A 24,867-nucleotide genomic window follows, 5' to 3' on the forward strand; every position below is an offset into this window, starting at 1 on the left:
CCTGTATCCTAGTTCCTTCCTCTGAGCTAAGCAAACAGGCCTGGTCTGCACAAAAGCTTGTTGAAAACATACTTTATTAGCAGTCAATTTTCTCATCCTCTCTCTTTCAGGGTCCTGTACATGAATGAGGGCCACAAGGGGATCTAGGGCCACAGCGACCGCAAACAGCAGCAAACTTCTTCAGGTCTGACTTGGGGGAGGAGGGTTGTGTGGTCTCCACCCTCTACCCTTTCCTGCAGGACTTGTTTCCTCCCGAATCCTTCTATTCTCTCCATTAAACAAAGCAGGCCACAACAGTCCCAGACTGAGGCAGTGTAGACAGTGTAGACACACTTGGTCTTGTCCCTATTTTACACTTAATTGACTGGGGAAATATAAAGAACCCAGACTTTTTTTCCGCTGTTGTTTTTTAGCTAGATTATTAGTATGAGTCTTCCTCCCCAGCAGAAAGTGATCCCTGATAAGAGTGGGGGCAAACATCGGGCTGTAGCTGCCATGAAGGAGCCCTCAGTGCAGCACGTCGTGGCTCCTGATGTCTTCTATGGTGGTATGGGCCCACCGGCTCTGGAGTCTGCTCACGGGGTTGTTGAGCCTGGAGGCCACGGCTCTGGGGTTTTCAACCCAGAGAAGGGGCCCCAAAGTCGGGCTCACTACCAGCAGACTGCCCCTGTCAAATGGATGCACCAGGACCCCATCCAGGCCCCTGGCTGGTCTCAGGAAGCTCCCGGGCCCAAGCCAACCAATCCATGGGGGCAGAACTTTGGCCCGTATATGGGCGGCTTGAACAACGTTAGGGGCCAGGTGGCTTTCCCCAAGGGGAGCCACGATGGAGGAGCTGCTTTGCAGATGGTGCCAGCAGAGAAGCAGGCTCCAGGATCCATGGCCCAGGATAGGGGCTTAGAGTGGGAGCAGCATGGTGCGGCGGCCGCCATACGCCAAGCCCAGCTCCAGGCCCTCCAGCAGGGCCATAAGGGTGTAGCCCTCCAGGCTCAGAACCCCCATGCTCCCCCCTCTCACCCCTCCATGCCACAAGGGTCCTTGTTGCAACCCTTCCAGCTGGCGTTTGGACCCACCAAGCAACACCTTCCATCTGGTTACTACCAGGTGTTCCAAGGGGGAACCAAAGCCAGGCCCAACCTGAACTACAACGAGCAGTCTAAAGCCCAGCAACAACACCAACTGATGCAGCTTCAGATGCAACAGCAGCACCAAATGCATCAACAACAGCACCAGTTGCAGCAGCACCAGTTGCAGCACCAGCACCAAATGCAACAGCATCAGCTCCAACTGCAGCAGCAAATGCAACAGCAGTTTCACAAGCAGCAACTACAACAGGAGCAACGGCAACAAATTCACCAGTTGCAGCAACAGCAGCAACCACACAGTTTACCGCCGCAAGAAATACTGCAGCCACAGTCTCAGCAAAAGCAGCAGCCAAACCAACACTTCCTTAGCTACCACCAGCCCCCTGACAACTGTCCGTCTAGCGCTAGACCCCCACCCTCTCAGAAGTACAAGCCTCCGTCTGTGGAAACTCATGGACAGGGACAGACACCGGAAGTAGAGACCCCATCCACTGATCTGTCAAGCCCACCCTGCAACCCCTGCCTTCCAATGGTCTCACCTAACCCCATGTCACCCTCCTCCTCCTCCGACGCACCTTTGGCTGCCCCCCGCCGCTCCCGCCGCCTCTCCAGGGACGGGCTGTCCCCCCTGGGGGGCCCTCCCTCATTAACCTCCTGGAAACAGACCTCCAGGGAGGTACCCCAGAACGGCGTGGTGGCCGGAGGAGAGGAAGGGAGGATGGGGGAGGGCCAGGGTCCCACGGGGGGGGTCATCCAGAGTACCCGTCGGAGGGCGTCGAAAGAGATCAATCTGGAGACTCTGGCCCAGAAGGCTTCCGAGATGGAGTCGATGCCCGCTGCCAAGGTTGCCAAGACATCCAAGGTTTGTTTAGACTGTTTTTATTTAGTTCAACCAGGCCTAAAACCTGTTCCAAGTACTTTTCATTCACATAGTGGCCTGGGGTTGTCCAGCGGTCTAAGCCACTGCTTATGAATCACATGTACTGTGTAGCGCTGCGAGCATGGATTTGAATCTGACCCAATGCTGTAGCATTCTCTCTCCTGTCCAATAAACCCAAACGTACAATGACATTGTTAAAAATGATTGCTGTTTACATAAAGGCCTGCACAATGGGTCAGGGAAATTGATATTGATTTAGTTACTATTTTCCTGATGTATTTCCTGAAGGGAAAAACAAGGGGACCTGACAATTCGAAGTTAGATTAATTCCCGGATGACGGGAGAACTGATTGTGTTATTCCTGTACTTGGCTGCCACTGTGACCGCTACAATGCACTGTTCCTCTTTCAATAGGACGAGTATGGTTTCTATGTAGGCGGTCTGTCACCTTGACTTTGACAGTTTGCAAGCTGTTTGGTTTGTTTATAACTGGCAATCCGGCTATAGGGCCTAGCGCAAACACACACACACACACACACACTCTCTTTCCATCTACTGTACATCCTCCTCATAAACAGGATACTTGTGCAGCCTGAAAATTGGCTTTTTCTGAGAATTTCTGGTGAATCCTCCATCCCACACAGGAGTCTTCTGAGGGGAGGACGGCTCATAATAATGGCTGGAACCATGGCTGGAATGGCTGGAACCACCAATAATGGGGGTAACCAGAAAAGTGTTAAACAAATCAAAATATAATTGAGATTCAAATAGCCACCCTTTGCCTTGATGACAGCTTTGCACACTCTTGGCATTCGCTCAACCAGCTTCATGAGGTAGTCACCTGGAATGCATTTCAATTAACAGGTGTGCCTTGTTAATTTGGGGGATTTCTTTCCTTCTTAATGCGTTTGAGCCAATCAGTTAGGGCTATCTTCTGTATACCACCCCTATTTGGTAAAATACCAAGTCCATATGGCAAGAACAGCTCAAATAAACAAAGAAAAACAACAGTCCATCATTACTTTAAGACATGAAGGTCAGTTAATATGCATCATTTCAAGAACTTTTAAAGTTTCTTCAAGTGTAGTTGCAAAAACCATCAAGCGCTGTGATGAAACTGCGTCTCATGAGGACCGCCACAGGAAAGGAAGACCCAGAGTTACCTCTGCTGCAGAGGATAAGTTCATTAGAATTATCTGCACCTTAGATTGCAGCCTAAATAAATGCTGCACAGAGTTCAAGTAACAGACGCATCTCAACCTCAACTGTTCATAGGAGACTACGTGAATCAGACCTTCATGGTCGAATTGCTGCAAAGAAACGACTACTAAAGAACACCAATAAGAAGAAGAGACTTGCTTGGGCCAAGAAACACGAGCAATGGACATTAGACTGGTGGAAATCTGTCCTTTGGTCTGATGAGTCCAAATTTGAGATGTTTGGTTCCAACTGCCGTGTCTTTGTGAGACGGAAGAGTAGGTGAAAAGATGATCTCCGCATGTGGTTCCCACCATGAAGCATGGAGGAGGAGGTGTGATGGTGTGGGGGTGCTTTGCTGGTGACACTGTCGGTGACTTATTTAGAATTCAAGTCACACTTAACCAGCATGGCTACCACAGCATTCTGCATCCATATGCCATCCCATCTGGTTTGCGCTTAGTGGGACAATCATTTATTTTTCAACAGGACAATGGCCCGAAACACACCTCCAGGCTGTATAAGGGTTACTTGACCGAGGAGAGTGATGGATTGCTGCATCAGATGACCTGGCCTCCACAATCACCCGACCTCAACCCAATTGAGATCGTTTGGGATGAGTTGAAGAAAAAGAAGCCAACAAGTGCTCCGCGTATGTGTGACCTCCTTCAAGACGGTTGGAAAAGCATTCCTCATGAAGCTGGTTGAGAGAATACCAAGAGTGTGCAAAGCTGTCATCAAGGCAAAGGGTGGCTACTTTGAAGAATATAAAATATATTTTGATTTGTTTAACACTTGTTTTTGGTTACTACATGATTTCATATGTGTTATTTCATAGTTTTGATGTCTTCACTTTTTCTACAATATAGTAAAAATAAAGAAACTCTTGAATGAGTCCAAACTTTTGACTGGTACAGTATATTTAAGTGATAATGCCACAGAAGCCGTGTTTGTAGGATATAATGGAACGGGTGCTGTTAGGCCCGAGACCAATTCGAGGGCTGGCAAACCGTACCAATATCCTCCAAACACCGGCTTCTAGGGCAGTATTAATTTTACACAACGGGTTACCGACATATTCAAATATGATTTGACATATTTTCATTACCTTTATTTTGATGAATTTATTCATACTATTTCATCTTTCCACAAGATTTAGTCCCAACACAAATCTAGGGTTGCTACCCAAGCCGGCTGGTTGTTCGTTCTATCGGTTCGGTTGCCAGAAATACGACTCAATCGTTCAGTCTTTTTGTTCAGTAACTATGGACACAGTCGTTCGTTCAAAATGTTCCATTTCCGTACTGGCTGGCAACATTCTTATCCCTTGCTTGCTAGCTATGAAACTATGTCTAACTTAGTCACGTCAAACAGTGTAGCAAGAATAACAGTAAAGTAGCTGCACATTTGTTTAAGCTGTTTTCTACTGTCAGTTATTTGGATACATCCATAACAATGAGCTAATGATGCTCGATTTCGCCTGGCATAGAAAATGTGCTCTCTCGTCAGGACACTGTTGTTCAGAGGAGCTAGCCAACCACTCCGCTAACACAATCACTTCAAACCGAAGCTGGAAAGATGGCAAACTAGCTGCACTTCGTTAAGTTTTACCTGTTTTCGATTGATCATTTTTATGGAAATATACAAAGAACTATGTTGATTCATGATTTCGGCTGAGAAAAGCTGCCTGCCTGTCTGTCTCATCCCGACACGTTCATTACTATGAGACAGCTGGCGATCGAATGTTTCAATTTTCAAAATGTTGCAATTGTTGGAGATAGACAGCAAATTTTATACAGATCTCCTCTGTTAAAAAAAACTAAATGTTATTCTAAAAGAAATGTGAGATACTTTCTAGATGTTTTTATATAGTGGAGATCATGTTTATAAATTGCCTGGCTGGGCTGATGAGACTGTATATTGCACATTCAGATGTAACAGAGTAAATAGGCATTTTAACGTCATAGATTTAGCTGGTGGTAGCTAGTGGAATAATCACTGTCTGGTTAAAAGCACATACCAATCAGGATTAGACCCACCTGTTACATAATTATATAGATTTGTATTTATTTATTTATTTGCTCAGAAAACTTGGGGGGCCAAATAAAACCACCTGTGGGCCACCAGTTGGGGAACCCTGTTTTAAAGTAATTGGTCCAAGGATGTACATCTGGTGAAATAGAAGCAATTATTGGTACCATGATTGTGTTCTTTTTTTTATATATATATACTGAACAAAAATAAACACAGCATGTAAAGTGTTGGTCCCATTTTTCATGAGCTGAAATAAAAGATCCCAGAAATGTTCCATACGCACAAACAGCTTATTTCTTTCAAATTTGGTGCACACATTTGTTTACATCCCTGTTAGTGAGCATTTCTCCTTTGCCAAGATAATCCATCCCGTCTGACAGGTGTGGCATGTCAAGAAGCTGATTAAACAGCATGATCATTACACAGGTGCACCTTGTGCTAGGGACAATAAAATAAAATTTAACTAGGCAAGTCCGTTAAGAACAATTTCTTATTTACAATGACGGCCTACCCCGGCCAAACCCTAACCCGGATGACGCTGGGCAAATTGTGCCCCCCTTCTGGGACTCCCAATCCCGGCCGGTTGTGATACAGCCTGGAATTGACCAGGGTCTGTAGTGACAACTCTAGCACTGAGATGCAGTGCCTTAGACCGCTGTGCCACTCAGGAGCACTCGGGGAAAAGTGCAGTTTTGTCACACAACACAATGCCACACATTGGGTGTGTAATTGGCATGTTGACTGCAGGAATGGGTGGGCCTGGCTCCAAAGTGGGTGGGTCTATGCCCTCCCAGGCCCACGCATGGCTCTGCGCCCCTCCCCAATCATGTGAAATCCATAGATTAGGGCCTAATTTATTTCAATTGACTGATATCCTTCTATGAACTGTAACTCAGTAAAATCTTTGAAATTGTTGCATGTTGCATTTATATTTTTGTTCAGTGTATAACCATGAACATTGATCACGAAGATTGCCATTTCCCCATTCACTATAATGGAGGATCCTGTTTTCTACAAACAATGCCTGCAGTACCACAGTCAGCCGTCAACTTGAAATCCTCAATGTGTGAGGGTGCAGTTGTTCTTCCCTGTGCTATTCAACTATTGGAGCACAGTTTTGGAGTGGCAGTGGAATGAACCAATCACATTTTGACTTGCAATGGGTGGGACCGTTGGGGGGGGGGGGGGTAGTGACCTGTCTATGCCTCCTCGTCACTACTGAGAGCGCAAGACAAAATATCAGTTGGGAAGCAGTTTTCCTATGGTAACGCAATAACGTTAGCTAGCTTGTGTTATAGTAGTGTGACCGGCGACAGCGGCTGCAGCAGCTGTTATCAACTTCAAGGTGGATGTTTTTGCTCATTTGTTTGCATCACCCTTTTTGAGATTAACTTTCAAATGTTGTTTACAAATGATCATGGCTAAGCATTTACAGGCGTTTCACTCTAAGGTCCAGCTGTTGTATTCGGAGCATGTGACAAATAAAATCTCATTTTATTTCATCACCTTCTGGGGAGTGGCAATTTTTTGTTGCAGCTCGCTCGCTGTTAACTATCTCTTTGAAAATAACGACTGTGAAACATTGTTGCATTTAAACTTTTACCGGTTATTGTGATGAACGTGAAAAAATATATTTCAAATCAAATTGTATTTGTCACATACACATGGTTAGCAGATGTTAATGCGAGTGTAGCGAAATGCTTGTGCTTCTAGTTCCGACAATGCAGTAATAACCAACGAGTAATCTAACCTAACAATTCCACAACTACTACCTTATACACACAAGTGTAAAGGGATAAAGAATATGTACATAAAGATATATGAATGAGTGATGGTACAGAATGGCATAGGCAAGATGCAGTAGATGGTATAGAGTACAGTATATACATATGAGATGAATAATGTAGGGTATGTAAACCTAAAAGTGCATAGTTTAAAGTGGCTAGTGATACATGTATTACATAAAGATGGCAGATGCAGTAGATGATATAGAGTATCAATCAATCAAGTTTATTTTATATAGCCCTTCGTACATCAGCTAATATCTCGAAGTGCTGTACAGAAACCCAGCCTAAAACCCCAAACAGCAAGCAATGCAGGTGTAGAAGCACGGTGGCTAGGAAAAACTCCCTAGAAAGGCCAAAACCTAGGAAGAAACATAGAGAGGAACCAGGCTATGAGGGGTGGCCAGTCCTCTTCTGGCTGTGCCGGGTGGAAATTATAACAGAACTATGCCAAGATGTTCAAAATGTTCATAAGTGACAAGCATGGTCAAATAATAATCATGAATAATTTTCAGTTGGCTTTTCATAGCCGATCATTAAGAGTTGAAAACAGCAGGTCTGGGACAGGTGGCGGTTCCATAACCGCAGGCAGAACAGTTGAAACTGGAATAGCAGCAAGGCCAGGTGGACTGAGGACAGCAAGGAGTCATCATGCCCGGTTTGCCGTGACGTATGGTCCTAGGGCTCAGGTTCTCAGAGAGAGAGAAAGAAAGAGAGAAGGAGAGAATTAGAAAGAGCATACTTAAATTCACACAGGACACTGGATAAGACAGGATAAGTACTCCAGGTATAACCAACTGACCCTAGCCCCCCGACACATAAACTACTGCAGCATAAATACTGGAGGCTGAGACAGGAGCGGTCAGGAGACACTGTGGCCCCATCCGAAAGATACCCCCGGACAGGGCCAAACAGGAAGGATATAACCCCACCCACTTTGCCAAAGCACAGCCCCCGTACCACAAGATGGATATCTTCAACCACCAACTTACAATCCTGAGACAAGGCCGAGTATAGCCCACAAAGATCTCCATCCCAGCACAAACCAAGGGGGGGCGCCAACCCAGACAGGAAGATCACGTCAGTAACTCAACCCACTCAAGTGACGCACCCCTCCCAGGGACGGCATGAAAGAGCACCAGTAAGCCAGTGACTCAGCCCCTGTAATAGGGTTAGAGGCAGAGGATCCCAGTGGAGAGAGGGGAACCGGCCAGGCAGAGACAGCAAGAGCGGTTCGTTGCTCCAGAGCCTTTCCGTTCACCTTCACACTCCTGGGCCAGACTACACTCAATCATATGACCTACTGAAGAGATAAGTCTTCAGTAAAGACTTAAAGGTTGAGACCGAGTCTGCGTCTCTCACATGGGTAGGCAGACCGTTCCATAAAAATGGAGATCTATAGGAGAAATCCCTGCCTCCCGCTGTTTGCTTAGAAATTCTAGGGACAATTAGGAGGCCTGCGTCTTGTGACCGTAGCGTACGTATAGGTATGTACGGCAGGACCAACTCGGAAAGATAGGTAGGAGCAAGCCCATGTAACGCTTTATAGGTTAACAGTAAAACCTTAATCAGCCCTTGCCTTAACAGGAAGCCAGTGTAGGGAAGCTAGCACTGGAGTAATATGATCAAATTTCTTGGTTCTAGTCAGGATTCTAGCAGCCGTATTTAGCACTAACTGAAGTTTATTTAGTGCTTTATCCGGGTAGCCGGAAAGTAGAGGATTGCAGTAGTCTAACCTAGAAGTAACAAATGCATGGATTAATTTTTCTGCATCATTTTTGGACAGAAAATTTCTGATTTTTGCAATGTTACGTAGATGGAAAAAAGCTGTCCTTGAAACAGTCTTGATATGTTCGTCAAAAGAGAGATCAGGGTCAAGAGTAACGCCGAGGTCCTTCACAGTTTTATTTGAGACGACTTTACAACCATCAAGATTAATTGTCAGATTTAACAGAAGATCTCTTTGTTTCTTGGGACCTAGAACAAGCATCTCTGTTTTGTCCGAGTTTAAAAGTAGAACGTTTTCAGCCATCCACTTCCTTATGTCTGAAACACAGGCTTCTAGCGAGGGCAATTTTGGGGCTTCACCATGTTTCATTGAAATGTACAGCTGTGTGTCATCCGCATAGCAGTGAAAGTTAACATTATGCTTTCGAATGACATCCACAAGAGGTAAAATATATAGTGAAAACAATAGTGGTCCTAAAACGGAACCTTTTACAGTATATACATACAGTATATACATATCATTATATTAAGTGGCATTGTTTAAAGTGGCTAGTGATCCATTTTGATCAATTTCCATTATTAAAGTGAGCTGGAGTTGAGTCAGTATGTTGGCAGCAGCCACTTGATGTTAGTGTTGGCTGTTTAACAGTCTGATGGCCTTGAGAGAAGCTGTTTTTCAGTCTCTCGGTCCCTGTTTTGATGCACCTGTACTGACCTCGCCTTCTGGATGATAGTGGGGTGAACAGGCAGTGGCTCGGGTGGTTGTTGTCCTTTGATCTTTATGGCCTTCCTGTGACATCGGGTGGTGTAGGTGTCCTGGAGGGCAGGTAGTTTGTGATGCGTTGTGCAGACCTCACTACCCTCTGGAGAGCCTTACGGTTGTGGGCGGAGCAGTTGCCGTACCAGGCGGTGATACAGCCCGACAGGATGCTCTCGATTGTGCATCTGTAGAAGTTTGTGAGTGGTTTTGGTGACAAGCTGAATTTCTTCAGCCTCCTGAGGTTGAAGAGGCGCTGCTGCGCCTTCTTCACAATGCTGTCTGTGTGGGTGGACCAATTCAGTTTGTCCGTGATGTGTACGCCGAGGAACTTAAAACTTACTACCCTCTCCACTACTGTCCCGTCGATGTGGATAGGGGGGTGCTCCCTCTGCTGTTTCCTGAAGTCCACAATCATCTCCTTTGTTTTGTTGACGTTGAGTGTGAGGTTATTTTCCTGACACCACACTCCGAGGGCCCTCACCTCCTCCCTGTAGGCCGTCTCGTTGTTGTTGGTAATCAAGCCTACCACTGTAGTATCGTCCGCAAACTTGATGATTGAGTTGGAGGCGTGCATGGCCACGCAGTCATGGGTGAACAGGGAGTACAGGAGAGGGCTCAGAACGCACCCTTGTGGGGCCCCAGTGTTGAGGATCAGCGGGGTGGAGATGTTACCTACCCTCACCACCTGGGGGCGGCCCGTCAGGAAGTCCAGTACCCAGGTGCACAGGGCGGGGTCGAGACCCAGGGTCTCGAGCTTGATGACGAGTTTGGAGGGTACTATGGTGTTAAATGCTGAGCTGTAGTCGATGAACAGCATTCTCACATAGGTATTCCTCTTGTCCAGATAGGTTAGGGCAGTGTGCAGTGTGGTTGCGATTGCATCGTCTGTGGACCTATTGGGGCGGTGAGCAAATTGGAGTGGGTCTAGGGTGTCAGGTAGGGTGGAGGTGATATGGTCCTTGACTAGTCTCTCAAAGCACTTCATGATGACGGAAGTGAGTGCTATGGGGCGGTAGTCGTTTAGCTCAGTTACCTTAGCTTTACAATGGGAAGTAATAGCTGGTTTGTTAATTCAATTTTGAAAATGAAACCGTTCTTTTATATTCGTGTGATTTCATGGGGCCTACTGGAGTGAATGGTCTGCTTATTCTTTAACGTTATTTGATGCTGTGTGTGTTTTTTGTTTCACTGATCGCATTATTTTATGCTGTGTGTCACATGTGTCCATGCCGGTTCTGACTCTTAGTGTGTGTGTGTGTGTGTGTGTGTGTGGCAGCCCGAAGCGCAGCCAGGCCTGTTTCATTCATTCATAATGTCATCAAAAAGCATTGCTCTTTCTTCACTAGAACTACAATGGTTTGACTACAGAAGATATGTCGGGCGCATTAAGTGATGCTATGTTTTCTGTTATTTTTGTTTTGTTTGATACACCACATTGGTGGATTTTTGGTCCCTCTGAAGGCCAAGGTCCTATAGTCACAATTCGACACTGATTATACTGCTGTGAGAAAAGAGAGCGATCCCTAGCCTTGCTGTCCGGAATTTGATGTTTACGTTTCCCTAGGGCACACCCACTGAAGCAGCTGCATTTTTTTTCACCTCTTGTTTTTTAAAGGCAAAACATGCTGACAAATCCACTCACCAAGTGATAAAACACATTGCTCTGGTTGTTGTCATTCTGTTTTAAACCTTCCTGCACTTCAGCCCACAGGGAGCCGTGTGTGCGTGAAAGAGAGGCTGTGTGCAGACTGTTGAAGCAGCTGCATGTCTACACACCTCCACATTCCTCAGGGCTATCCCTACCCAGCCATTCAGCTGAGCCAGGGAGGGGCCACGGATGCAGCCTGGAGCCACAGCCAGACCTGCAACCTCGCACTCCTCCACACTCTCTGCCCAACCAGTTGCCTTAATAAAACAGTCCTACTACTAATATTCACAATCCTTGTTTCTATTTCTAAATCACAAGCCCAGCCAGAAGACTGCTGAGTTGGCCATGTGGAGTGGAGTTGAATGGAAAACAGTGCAGAATTGAGGTTGACACATTTACTGGAGTCATTTGAACTTGATTTCACATTTTATTTTCTGTCCTGGCATGAATGGGTTTTCTAATGAATTTTCAGTAAGTTTTGTAAGCTGACAGTAACCATGTGCTACCTATAAGTAACTGTTTGTTCATACCACATGTGCAGTGTATTCTCAAGTCTGTGGTACCGGATCTTGCAACACTGAAGACTGCCTCTAAGCAATGTTCATAAATTGCTCTGTGTGTGAGACATGCATACTTATGGTCTGACAAAAACAATTGCTCCATGTAGAATGTTAAGTTTACTAATGCACTCCCATTTTTATCTCCCTCACCTCATATGTTATTCCCTTCTGTTTCCCCCCCTCTCTCTTTCCCCAGCAGCTGCAGGAGGGTCCTACAGGCAGACAGGCTGGCATGGTGCCCTTGGTTATACCCGTGTCGGTGCCAGTGCGTCAGGGTCAGACAGCCCCTCCGGGCACCTGGCTTTACGGGCGCCTCCCGAGTCAGCACCCCCTGCTCCTGCCCCAGCCCAAACACAAGCCCTCTGTCATTGTGGCCCGGCGCCGTTCCCTGAGGAACTCCTTGTCGGAAAGCTTCAGCCAGGTAGGTCCTGTTGCAGACCTGGGTTGTGTAAATTAGGGCACATCGTAGTAAAAACTTTTGCACCGTTTCAGTGTTTCTTGTAGGACAAGTTCTCATTGTTTCAGTCCATATTCTTCCGTTTGGTGCCTAATGAACACGGTCACATAGTGTTTGTTTTCTTTCAAATAAGTTGAGTGTTTGATTTTACTTGCCTGAAGTACAAGATGGCTGGGGTTGCACTTTTGGGACTATTCCCTTGTTTACATTGCACCAGCCAGACAAGCTCAATGAATTGCAGCTAAATTATTTGAAAGAAAACAAATGCCATCCTCACAATCGTCTCACCAAAACAGGACGAGGAGAGCAACGCGGGGCAGGAGAATGATGGGAAATTGGCCAAGCACAAACAGCGTCCTCGTCCTGAGCCGCTCTTCATCCCTCCGCCCAAACCGACCACGTTCATCGTTCCCTCGGTCTACTCCGCCATCACTCCCTACCAGAGCCACCTACGCTCACCCATCCGCTTGCCCGACCACCCCTTCACAATGCCGCCCTACACCCCGCCTCCCATCCTGTCACCGGTGCGCGGGGGCTCAGGGCTCTACTTCTCCACCTTCCTGTCCTCCATCACCACCAGCAACCAAACCCTGCAACCACCGCCCATTACACCCAAGTCAAACTCGCGCAGCCTGCTGCATTCCAGTAAGTGTTATCATGGAGCCTCGAGGAGTGTCTCTGTATTCCTGTCTCTCTCTCTCTCTCGCTGCTTTTCACTCAATCACTTGTCTGCCTAGTCTTGCACTTCTGTCTCTCTCTGTGGTGAAAAGTACTTAAGTAGTTTTTTGGGGTATTTGTACTTTGACTTCGTTACATTTCTAAAGAAAATATTGTATTTTTTACTCCATACATTTTCCCCTGACACCCAAAAGTACTCGTTCCATTTTGAATTGTCCAATTCATGCACTTATCAAGAGAACATCCCTGGTTATCCCTACTGCCTCTGATCTGGCGGACTCACTAAACAAACGTTTCATTTGTTGAAGTGTGACCCTGGCTATCCGTAAATTTAAAAAACAAGAAAATCGACTTAAGTATATATTAAAACCAAATACGTTTAGCCTTTTACTCAAGTAGTATATTACTGAGTGACTTTCAATTGAACTTTAGTCATTTTCTTTTAAGGTATTTTTACTAAGGTATTTTTAAGTTTTACTTTTTCCACCACTGCTTTCTCTTCCTTTTTACTCTCCACCTTGTTTTTTTGTACGTCTGTCTAGACTTTGCAGCCAGCCCTGTCATTTTTGTTAGTGTTTCTTCTCTAGATGACCCATACTTCTGTCGTTCTTGCATTTTTGTATTTGTCCCTTTCTTTTCCTGTGCACTGCATGCGTTCTTGACACAATGTATTTTTCGGTCAATAGTCCACTACTCTTAGGGCTGGTTTCCTGGACACAGAGTAGTTAACCCAAGTCCTAGACTAACAAAGCACTTTCAATAGAGAAATCTCCCTTAATAAAGTTTAGGCTGTCACAAATAATACCCTATTCCCAGTATAGTGCACTACTTTTGACCAGTCCTATGGACCCTGGCAAAAAGTGCCATTTGGGTGGCAGACCCATAGTCCTCCAGGGGTGAAATAGACCCATGTCTGCCTCTCTGTTTTGGTCCAGATAGTAGTGCCCTAAAAGCCCTGCCTTCCTTGTGTGTTCTACAGCCAGCTCTACAGACATCACACCCCTGGTCCTCCCTTTGATCACCGACGCCACACCTGTCAGCTTTGACCCGTGAGTACAAACCTCTGTGACACTTTACTCAAAGCCTGCAGGTATAATGCATTATGATGCACTTATAATGCATTGAAAGACTTGTCCTAAGCATGTATGACCCTCTTATAATGTTTTATGGCCCATCCATGGCTCGAGACTATAAAATGTTCACTTTTTCAGTTGGTGGCACCAGCCCTTGATTTGTGGCTTCAGGGGACACTTATCTTCAAATCTACCTATGTATCTACAATATCTATCCACACAGCATGGTCCTCATGGAGAGAGCCTACAGCAGAACTTCAGACTGGTATGGCCACAATGGCTGCTGATTTCCTAATATTTCTCTCTCGCTCCACCCTCCACTCTCTCCCTCTCCCTTTTGTCTCTCTCTCTTTCCGCCCCTCCACCCTCTCCCAACCTCTCCCTTTTTCTCCCTCTCCCCCCTCCCTCCAGGCGTATTAACATTGGTCTGCAGTACCAGGCAGAGGTGCCAGAGCTGCAGCGAGACTGCTCGCTGACCCAGTGGGACCAGCACAAGGCTGACCTGGTCTGGCTCCCCATGAAGGAATCCCAGCTACGCCACGCAGTGCAGGAGACTGGTAACTATACTAGGCTAGGGCGGTATCCTGATTGGCATGCCTTCCTATCGACCTTGTGCCATGACAGGACATTTGGTAATATCAGCACTGAACACAAGGGCCGCTTTTTTCAAACCCTACTGGGCCTCTGTAATCCGAAGGTTAGCAATGCTAACAAGTACATGTAAATACCCATAGTGAATGCTAGCTAAATGCTAACGAGTGCATTGCAAACATTTTATACAGTCTCTGACAAACTATTTGTAGGGCAGACATCCCAGGTCATAAAGTTATACAAGTAACTCAAAAATGCTACTCACAGTTTGCTGCACGCACAAAATACATATTAGACAGCAAGGCTCTTGATCCAGGAGGGGATTCTCTGCTGTTACCAAAATAAGCTTGATTTTGCAAGAAACTAACTACTTAGCTAGATAACTAGCTACTAAATTAGCATACCAAATGTACAACTGCAGAGCATTTAACACATTTTAGACAGTTAACTTAATAGTTATAAGATATCTGGCAAATATTTAGTTGTGAATTCCATACTATAACTAGATCACCTGGTACGCGCTGCACAACAGTGAGCGACTTACAAGGCAACGGTCTCTCAATGTTTTGTGGTTGTAAACAAACACCATGTGACTGGGGACGACCAGTAAGCTTCATAATGAAAAATAATGTGACAGGTGAAATGAAGAACGTGATCGCTTTATCTCCTAACGTAGTTGACTGCAGCTATTTACTTAAAGTAGCTACAAATATACAGATAGTGTATTCAGATCCCTTGACTTTTTCCACATTTTGTTACGTTACAGCCTTATTCTAAAATGGATTAAATAGTTTTTTCCCTCATCAATCCACATACAATACCCCATAATGACAGCAAAAAAATGTTTTTTAGAAATTTTTGCAAATGTATAAAATAAATTAAACTGAAATATCACATTTACGTAAGTATTCAGACCCTTTACTCAGTACTTTGTTGAATCACCTTTGGCAGCGATTTAAAGCCTTGAGTCTTGGGTATGACGCTACAAGCTTGGCACACCTGTATTTGGGGAGTTTCTCCCATTCTTCTCTGCAGATCCTATCAAGCTCTGTCAGGTTGGATGGGGATCGTCTCTGCACAGCTATTTTCAGGTCTCTCTAGAGATGTTCGATCGGGTTCAAGTCTGGGCTCTGGCTGGACCACTCAAAGACATTCAGAGACTTGTGCCACAGCCACTCCTGCTTTGTCTTGTGCTTGGCATACTTGGCATTCAGGCCAAAGTTTTCAATATTGGTTTCATCAGACCACAGCATTTTGTTTCTCATAGTCTGAGTCCTTCAGGTGCCTTTTGGCAAACTCCAAGCAGGCTGTCATGTGCCTTTTACTGAGGAGTGGCTTCTGTCTGGCCACTCTACCATAAAGGCCTGATTGGTGAAGTGCTGCAGAGATGGTTGTCCTTCTGGAAGGTTCTCCCATTTCCACAGAGGAACTCTTCTCCCCCGATTGCTCAGTTTGGCCAGGCGGCCAGCTCTAGGAAGATTCTTGGTGGTTCAAAACTTCTTCCATTTTTAAGAATGATGGAGGCTACTGTGTTCTTGGTGACCTTCAATGTTTCAGACATTTTTTGCAGATCTGTGTGTTGACACAATCCTGTTTCGGAGCTCTACGGACAATTCCTTTGACCGCATGGCTTGGTTTTCGCTCTGACATGCACTGCCAACTGTGGGATTTTATATAGACAGGTGTGTGCCTTTCCAAATCATGTCCAATCAATTTAAATTTAACAAAGGTGGACTCCAAGTTGTAGAAACATTTCAAGAATGATCAATAGAAACAGGATGACCCTGAGCTCAATTTCGAGTCTCATAGCAAGTGTCTGAATACTTATGTAAATAAGGTATATCAGTTTTTTTTTAAACTGTTTTTCGCTTTGCTTTATGGGATATTGTGTGTAGATCGATGAGGATTTTTTTTGTTTCATACATTGTAGAATAAGGCTGTAACGTAACAATGTGGAAAAAGTCAAGGGGTCTAAATACTTTCCGAATAAATAGTTTCAACGGTATTGAAGAACCATCCCGACGCTATTTCCAAATACTCCGGTATACGGTATACTGCCCAAGCCTAAACTGCTGTCCCTTCCTCAAACGTTATAGCCATCTAAATGTGTTTTCACACTATAGGGCCAACCCGAACCGTACTGTGCTAGCACTACAGCTATTTTATTTCCATTTTTTCAGCATGGTTCTAGAAACTATGTTGAATGCATAATCAGGCCAGCACTGCTTAGCTCGGCTCAGCTTGGTATGGCTCTGTAGTGTTTTTTGTATGAAACTTAAAGTATGCACATTTGAGCTTTCTGTCAAATTTTTTTGTATCTGTCTATCTTCTCCACCCCTACTCACTTTCTCTCTCCCTGCACCTCTTCCTCCCTGCCTTCCTCTCTCAAAACTGCCTCACTCTCCCCCCTAGTGGATGACCTGATGAGCCTGGCCTGCTCATGCGCTCTGTATGGCGGAGGCACCAATCAAGAGTTGGCCCTTCACTGTCTGCATGAGTGCGGGGGCAATGTCCTTGTGAGTACAGTGACTCATCCATTGATATAACCGAGAAGTTTACAATGACGCTGCCTCCCCTACGCTTTCAGAATGATCCATTGTGGCAAGTTTATCCCGGGCTGTGTCGCAAATGGCACCTTATTCACTTGATAGTACATTTCTGTGGCCCCTGGTCAAATGTAGTGTGCTATATAGGGAATAGGGTGCCATTTGGGAAACACCCTGGTGATGAATTGTGTTGTGCTCCCCAGGAGGCCCTGGCATTCCTGCTGCTCAAGGAGCCCATTTTCTCTAAAGGCCATCACCTGGCAGACTATCACTACTCAGGTGGGGACGTTGTCTTGTTTCCTCATGTGCTTCCTTCTAAAGTGTGTGCTTGTTAAAGGGGAGAAGGGGCAGGGGAGTGATGGAATTCATTCACTCACAACCCCCCCCCCCCCACACACACACACACACACACACACACCGCGTGACTCATTGACAGTATGGTGAATAATTTCCCTCCCAGGATCAGACAGTTGGACTCCCTCAGAGAAGCGCTACTTCAACAAAGGCATCTCTGCCTACAGGAAGGACTTCTTCATGGTGCAGAAATTGGTACGCCCAATTCTAATCAGGCCATGTCGGCCATGACACTTTCACCACATGGCATGAATCAGCATATTATCACTACCTGGGCAAACAGTGGGAGTACCATTTAGAAGTGAATAACTTTTTAATAACGGTGTCTGTGTCTATATTTCTATGTGTGTACGGGAATGAGGGGAGAGGAAGAGTATAATGAATACCTTTGTCTGTGTGTGTGTGTCTGCGTACGTGTGTTTTGTCGCTCCATATACAGGTGCGGACTAAGACAGTGGCACAGTGTGTGGAGTTCTACTACACGTATAAGAAACGGGTGAAGATCGGTCGCAGTGGAACCCTTACCTACGGACCTTCAGAGTCACCAGCGGCGAAACACACAGAGGCAGTATTGGATGTCAAAGTAGGGCTTAGTTAATGAAAACAAATATAATAAAACAAGTAGTTAATGATTACTTAAACTTTTTAATTTTTTACATTACTTTCATTAAGATGAACATTTATTGTGTTATATGCCAACTCAGAGAGAAGACAACAGGAAGTGGGAAGGGTCATGTGAACGGGGTAAAGATGGCAGCCAGTTGAGGGTTAACCAGACACTACAGGCTCACGACAATGTAAGTGCTCATTTTCACTTGAAATTACATTTAAAAGTGTTTGTTAAACTATTCAACCACTTTGTATCATGTTTATATCCACCCCATACTGGGTATATCCTATGTCTATATGTTCTTTGACCAATGATCCACAAGCAGTGCAATACAACACTTGTATGACAGACTAACACAATGAAATGTAATGTTTGGCCCACAAGACAGGAGCAGTGCTAGGACACAAGGACCAGAATACTGTACAAAAGGTGGGGCCTCACCATCCAACCCCTCCCTTTGCACTCCGAAATCCTCGTCCCGAGTCTGCAGGGAAGAAGAGCAGAGCGCCCCCAAAGCCCCCGGGCGACCCAGAGGGAGTGTTCCCCTGCAAGAAGTGTAGTAGGTCAGTGTGTTTGTGTGTGTCTGTCTATGTAAGAGTCTTTTTCTATGTATTGTGTCTGCAAACCGATACACACACACACTCCACCATGCAATCCTACCACTATTAACAGTTTCCACCTAACAGTTTTTATAGTGAAAGAAAAACAGGGTGAAAGAAATGGATTGACCAAGCGTATTATAAACCAGGCATCTCTCTTAGAGACCAGTGTTCACTGGAAACATCCCAGACTGGTGGGATGACAATGGAGACAAAATCGATTGGTGCTATTTGTTGCAGTTGCGTTGCACGGATAATCCGATTTTACAACATAGGGATATGCACGGTTATTGGAATATTTGACTAGCCAAAGAGACGTTAATATTTGAGTACTTTGGAGAGGATCCATTTGAGACCAGAAAATATAGGCACATTTTAACAATGAAAAGGCTTTGTCTCAAATGAAATACAATTATCTATGTGACATTGCCACATAGCCTACAAGGACAGACCATCACCTTTGAAATTGTCATAAAACAATCGTTTTATGACAGTTTTATGAGTGCAACCCCATAAGACACTCTGGGAGCCTGCACACGTTTCACATGTGTAGCTTGTTGTCGTCGGTCAATCGAAGCGGCATGTGTAGCAAGTGAAGTGGGTGATTTCTAATCCATGCCAAATGTAATTAAAATGACAGAAATAAGTTGGCTAAATGAGAAGGAGTAGGCTACAATGATCAACCACCAGGTAGGCTGTTGTTTCATATGAATGGAGTTGTTGTAGACAAGTAAAGGGAGTGGCAGATCTTTTTTTGATAGCGCTACAAACGGCTATATCGGTCCGCTAATACAGGGGGTACAGCGCACTGTCTCTAATACAAACCCTGTATTAGCGGACCGATATAGCAGTCTGTAGCACTAGCAACAAAAAATATCTTCCACTCCCCATACTTGTCTTCAACAACTCCATTCATATGAAACAACAGTCTACCTGTCGGTGCACATTAGATTTTTTTTGCCTTAGAACCACACAGCTGATTCAAATAAACAACTCATCATCAAGCATTTGATTATTTGAATCCGCTGTGTCGTGCTAGGGCAAAAACCAAAACGTGCACCCAGGGGAGGGACCCGGGTCCGAGTTTAGGAACCACTGCGCTAATACAGGACTAGTAAAGGCAAGGTGCACTACTTTTGTCAATAGCCGCAAATACAGGACTAATACATTTTTTTCAATTATTTATGTTTTATATTCTGAATTATTATTATTTATTTATTTGTTTGTTATTTAAGGGGGTGCTGCAGCACTCTCGGCACCTGCGCTCACTGTCTTTCTGTCGAGTCGTGTTAGCAAGTCTCCATTTGAAGTAAAACATTTGAAATTTAACATGTATTTCGACTTTCTGGATATCCAAAGTGTCATGATATTATTTGAATAGTGAAATCATTTCAAATCCCCATCCCTATTACAACACCTGGAGAATAATTTTACGTCTCTGTAACCATATTGATATGGTATAGCAATCTTCTGAGATGCACAGCGCGATGACCTGGTACACCACTTGTGACTAGGTTCTATCCGAGCCATATAATTCTCTTTATATACACTACAATACCAAAATATGTGGGCACCTGCTCGTCGAACATCTCATTACAAAATCCTGGGTATTAATATGGAGTTGGTCCACCCTTTGCTGCTATAACAGCATCCACTCATCTGGGAAGGCTTTCCACTAGATGTTGGAACATTGCTGCGGGGACGTGTTTCCTATCAGCCACGAGCATTAGTGAGGTCGTGCACTGATGTTTGGCAATTAGGCTTGGCTCGCAGTGTTCCAATTCATCCCAAAGATGTTCAATGGGGTTGAGGTCAGGGCTCTGTTCAGGCCATTCAAGTTCTTCCACACCGATCTCAACAAACCATTTCTGTATGGACCTCACTCTGTGCCCCGGGGGATTGTCATGCTGAAACAGGAAAGGGCCTTCCCAAACTTTTGCTGCAAAGTTGGAAGCACCGAATCGTCTAGAATCGTCTAGAATCGTCTACAGCGCTGTAATTAAGATTTCCCTTCACTGGAACTAAAAGGCCTAGCCCGAACCATGAAAAACAGCCCCAGACTATTATTCCTCCTCCACCAAACTTTACAGTTGGCACTATGCATTGGGGCAAGTAGCAGTCTCCTGGCTTCCGCCAAACAAAGATTTGTCCATTGGACTGCCAGATGGTGAAGCGTGATTCATCGCTCCAGAAAACACATTTCCACTGCTCCAGAGTCCAATGGCGGCAAGCTTTACACCACCTCAGCCGACACTTGGCATTGCGCATGGTGATCTTAGGCTTGTGTGCGGTTGCTCGGCCATGGAAACCCATTTAATGAAGCTCCCGATGAACAGTTCTTGTGCTAACCTTGCTTCCAGAGGCAGTTGGGAACTCGATAGATTTTTACGCACTTAAGCACTCGGTGGTCCTGTTCTGTGGGCTTGTGTGGCCTACCACTTTGCTGCTAAGCCTTTGTTGCTCCTAGACGTTTCCACCTCACATTAACAGCATTTACAGTTGACCGGGGCAGCTCTAGCAGTGCAGAAATTTGACAACCAGACTTGTTGGAACGGTGCCACGTTGAAAGTCACTGAGCTCTTCAGTAAGGCCATTCTACTGACAATGTTTGTCTATGTAGGTTCCATGGCTGTGTGCTCGATTCTATACACCTGTCAGCACTGGGTGTGGCTGAAATAGCAGAGTCCACTCATTTGAAGGAGGTGTCCACATACTTTTGTGTATATAGTGTATATAGCGCTCTGGGTTATATTGTTAATGTGTCTGACCTTTGACCTCCAGGGTGTTCTACAAGGTTAAGAGCCGCAGCGCCCACATGAAGAGCCACTCTGAGCGGGAGAAGAAGGACGCCGCGCTCAAACTCAAAGAGGAGGAGGAGCGGGCGACCCTGGCGGCGGCAGCAGCCGAGGCACGGGCCAAGGAGGCAGCAGAGGCTATGCAGAATGTGAATGGTTGTTGTAATGAAGCGGGAGAACAGTATGAGGTCAGTGATGAGGATGTGCCTTCAGAGGCAGAAGATGAAGAGGACATGGATTGGCACTGAAAGAGAGAGAGAAGGGGACAAAAGAGTGGTGGGGGGGGGGGACTTGGGCGTGATGCAGAGAAAGAGGGAAGGAAAGAGAGATCCCACTCCTATAAAAACACAGTTTAAAGAAACTTTACCTAAAACCATGAGATTGAGTATGGTGGCGTTCCAGGTCGTTCATGTATCTGTAGATTATCAGATCTTGGAACACCTGGGGAACTGTTAAACATCTAGGAACCACATATTCATATGATATAACAATATTCTGACATGCTCAACGTGACTGCAAAAAAAGAATACCTGGAACATCCACTTTGTCTCAGATCCCAGTGCCACAACGTCAGTCTTCCGGTTAATCGCTTTTCGCACTCCACATCTTTACTTTTCACAAGGAAATATATTTTTGTAAATGCACTTATACATTGTATTCTATTGCTTTTGCCAATGTCTCTTCTTTTTATATCCCTTATTTAATTGAATATCTGTATTGGAATAGCAATATGGCTGTTTCATTGTGTGTGCTATTTAGGCTTTTGGTTGTTTTTAATAGTTTGTACTGCAGTGGATGTTTATGACAAACTAGCTATACTCAGTGGATACCTGTTTTGCCTTACTAAATCATGATCAAAGAGACTTTTCACTTTTATAATATCGGTCTGTTTTCAAAAATTGGGGATAATGTAGATATTACCTTTTTATGAATTCTGCTTTGCTTTTAAGGTAAATATCGTGGAGAATTTTTTAAAGAATTGTCATCAAACTCTAAGGTTGAATTGCACATTTATAATACAAAGTAAGGGACCTTTCAAATGTAATGTACGAAAGTCCAGAGGACATATTAATGAAAAGATAATTCCCTCATTATGTCCGTCACAACTTATTTATCTATCTCATGATCACAACATAACAAGTTGCTTTGTCGAGATCACAAGCTAATTTTCCCAGGATCATGACATAACAAAAGTTGTTTGGTTGAGATCACGAGATAAACTCCATAAATAGGAGTGGACTTATTGATGATAGCTTGACAGTATGGCTGAGGCTGCAGAGTCCACAGTGGATTCAGCACGTTTTTTAAAATTGCTATGGTAAGGGATAGTACATTTCATGCTAACATCATGCATTCATTTGTGTTTGGAGCTTATTATCAGTTTGATAACTAGCTCACAAGACTAGCCAAGTTAGCTGCGTTGTCCCTTGCATGCGATTGGTTGTGGTCTTAGGGGCGGCACGTAGCCTTGGAGACACAGCTGCCTGTCAGGCATCGTTCAGGGCTTAGAAGCCCAGTATTGCGATCAACGCAGCCAGAGGGCTCCTTGATGAAGTGGTTATCATGCATCTGAACAAATCAATGGATGACGCATGGTACTTTTGAATATCTCTTGATCTCGACAAAACAACTTTTGTTATGTGATCATGAGATAAATAAGTTGTGATCTCGACATAATGAGGGGAAAAAAAACATTTAATTCATGATGCCCTCTCTGGACTATCGTAGTAATGTGTCTTGTGTAAAAAAAAATATTTTATAAAAAGTTTATATATTGAAAATACTGCATTGCAAATAATGTTGCCAACTTTTAAATAATCAATAATGTCAACTGCCGTTGAATTGAAAAAGTTGATTAAAAATCTATTCAGAAACGATGTTTCTGTCATTCCCTGAAGAGGTCTTATCTAAGCTTTGTATAATTTTCTCACATACAACAAGGTGTATTAATTAGTACACTCTGTAGCAAAAATGTTTTGCAACAGAAAATGTTTGCAATGAACGAGTTTCTTATTGGAAAATTCAGGTAGGTAACTCCCTGTTTCAGGGAGGGGCAATAATCCCTACAATTTACAATTCAAGAGCATTCCCTTGGGTTTCAATACATATGCTCTATTATGAATACCACAATATACTACACAAAATGATACAAATACTAAGACAAATCAATAAATAGCATAATGGTAGTAAATGTCAAGTGACTTGACCTGACACATCCAAGACGGCGTAGCAGTGTAGACGTCTTTGTCCTGTCGTGTCCCGTGTCCCTTGTATATATCTTTTTACATCTTTTTCTTCGCATATCTTTTAAAAATACTTTCTTAAACCTCAACTTCTAAATACTCTCCTGCAACCCGCCTCACCCAATGTGGCGTGGATCTGCTTTTTTCTAAAGTATTTCTATTTACTTCTGATCTGGAATCCATCTACTGAAGATAGCCAGCTAACTGCCTACCAGCTATCAGTTAGCAAACCATTGCTAGCGGTCATCAGCTAACCTTTAGCTCGGAAAGCTCTCGCTAGTTCGAACAACGTGACTAAAACCAGAGCATAACGGACCTATTTCTCTCCATATCCCCGGATTCCTACCGCAAACTCTGAACATTTTCATCTGGATCTTCGCAACTAGCTAACCACAATCCCGGGTGACCACTCCTGGCTAGCGTTTCCATCCCGGAGCAGGCACCGGAGCAGGCACCAATTAGCCTGAAGCCAATTGGCTAGGGCTCCTGTGCTACCACTGAAGCCCACTCCTGGGCTACAAGACCCGGACCCATTTACTGCCGGTACGGAGCACGGAACCCCGCCTATCCTCTACGACTGGAATACCGACATAATCTGCCCGGGGACTCCAACAGGCCCCTCAGGCGTGACGCCCGCTGAAGGCCCATTCTGCTAACCTACTAGGCCTGTTAGCTACCTAGAGCTACCTGGAACCCTACTAATTCCACGACTGGTCTATCGACGTCACCGCACGAAGAGGCAAAAACAGACGTCCCCCAAAGGCTAACTTGCCTGCCCCGGTCTGCTAACTGCTAGCTTATCTTGCAGCTAGCGCAGCTAGGAAGCTAGCACCAGTTAGCAAACACAATTCTACAATTCACAACCTCTCTTTCGCCATCGCTATCCGGCTTGGATTCTCTGTCGACACGACCACGTCTGGTTTGCAGACGTGCCCTCAACCGGTGCCCTCAACCGGCCTCCGTCTGAGCAGACCCCCTCCGTCTGAGCAGACCACCCCCCCCGGGCTACTAACTTTAAACGCGTGCTAGCTTAGTTGAGGCCTCACTACTCCATCTACGGCTGCCCCTGGACACTATGATCACTTGGCTACATAGCTGATGCCTGCTTGACTGTCCATTAATTCACGGTACTCCATTCTGTTTATTTGTGTTTTATCTGTCGGCTCTGTGCCTTAACTCAGGATCTGTGTGTAGTTAATCCGACCCTCTCTGCCCAGTCGTCGCCATTTTTACCTTCTGTTGCTG

At 44.9% G+C, this 24,867-nt stretch overlaps 1 protein-coding gene across 1 annotated transcript in view; it reads left to right on the forward strand.

Annotated features, from left to right (window-relative positions):
- Positions 1 to 24,867, forward strand: part of LOC129824847 (uncharacterized) — a 67,563-nt gene that overhangs the window by 1,113 nt on the left and 41,583 nt on the right. Inside the window, exons 2-12 of the mRNA XM_055884351.1 lie at positions 111 to 1,947; positions 11,873 to 12,097; positions 12,430 to 12,778; positions 13,791 to 13,860; positions 14,296 to 14,441; positions 16,888 to 16,991; positions 17,225 to 17,300; positions 17,482 to 17,570; positions 17,815 to 17,958; positions 18,080 to 18,172; positions 18,370 to 18,548. Of these exons, the coding sequence (XP_055740326.1) occupies positions 427 to 1,947; positions 11,873 to 12,097; positions 12,430 to 12,778; positions 13,791 to 13,860; positions 14,296 to 14,441; positions 16,888 to 16,991; positions 17,225 to 17,300; positions 17,482 to 17,570; positions 17,815 to 17,958; positions 18,080 to 18,172; positions 18,370 to 18,548 (2,996 nt within the window). The 5' untranslated portion in view covers positions 111 to 426. The remainder of the gene's footprint in view (positions 1 to 110; positions 1,948 to 11,872; positions 12,098 to 12,429; positions 12,779 to 13,790; positions 13,861 to 14,295; positions 14,442 to 16,887; positions 16,992 to 17,224; positions 17,301 to 17,481; positions 17,571 to 17,814; positions 17,959 to 18,079; positions 18,173 to 18,369; positions 18,549 to 24,867) is intronic.

This window comes from Salvelinus fontinalis, chromosome 27 (genome assembly GCF_029448725.1).
Source record: "Salvelinus fontinalis isolate EN_2023a chromosome 27, ASM2944872v1, whole genome shotgun sequence".
Classification (NCBI taxonomy): Eukaryota; Metazoa; Chordata; class Actinopteri; order Salmoniformes; family Salmonidae; genus Salvelinus; species Salvelinus fontinalis.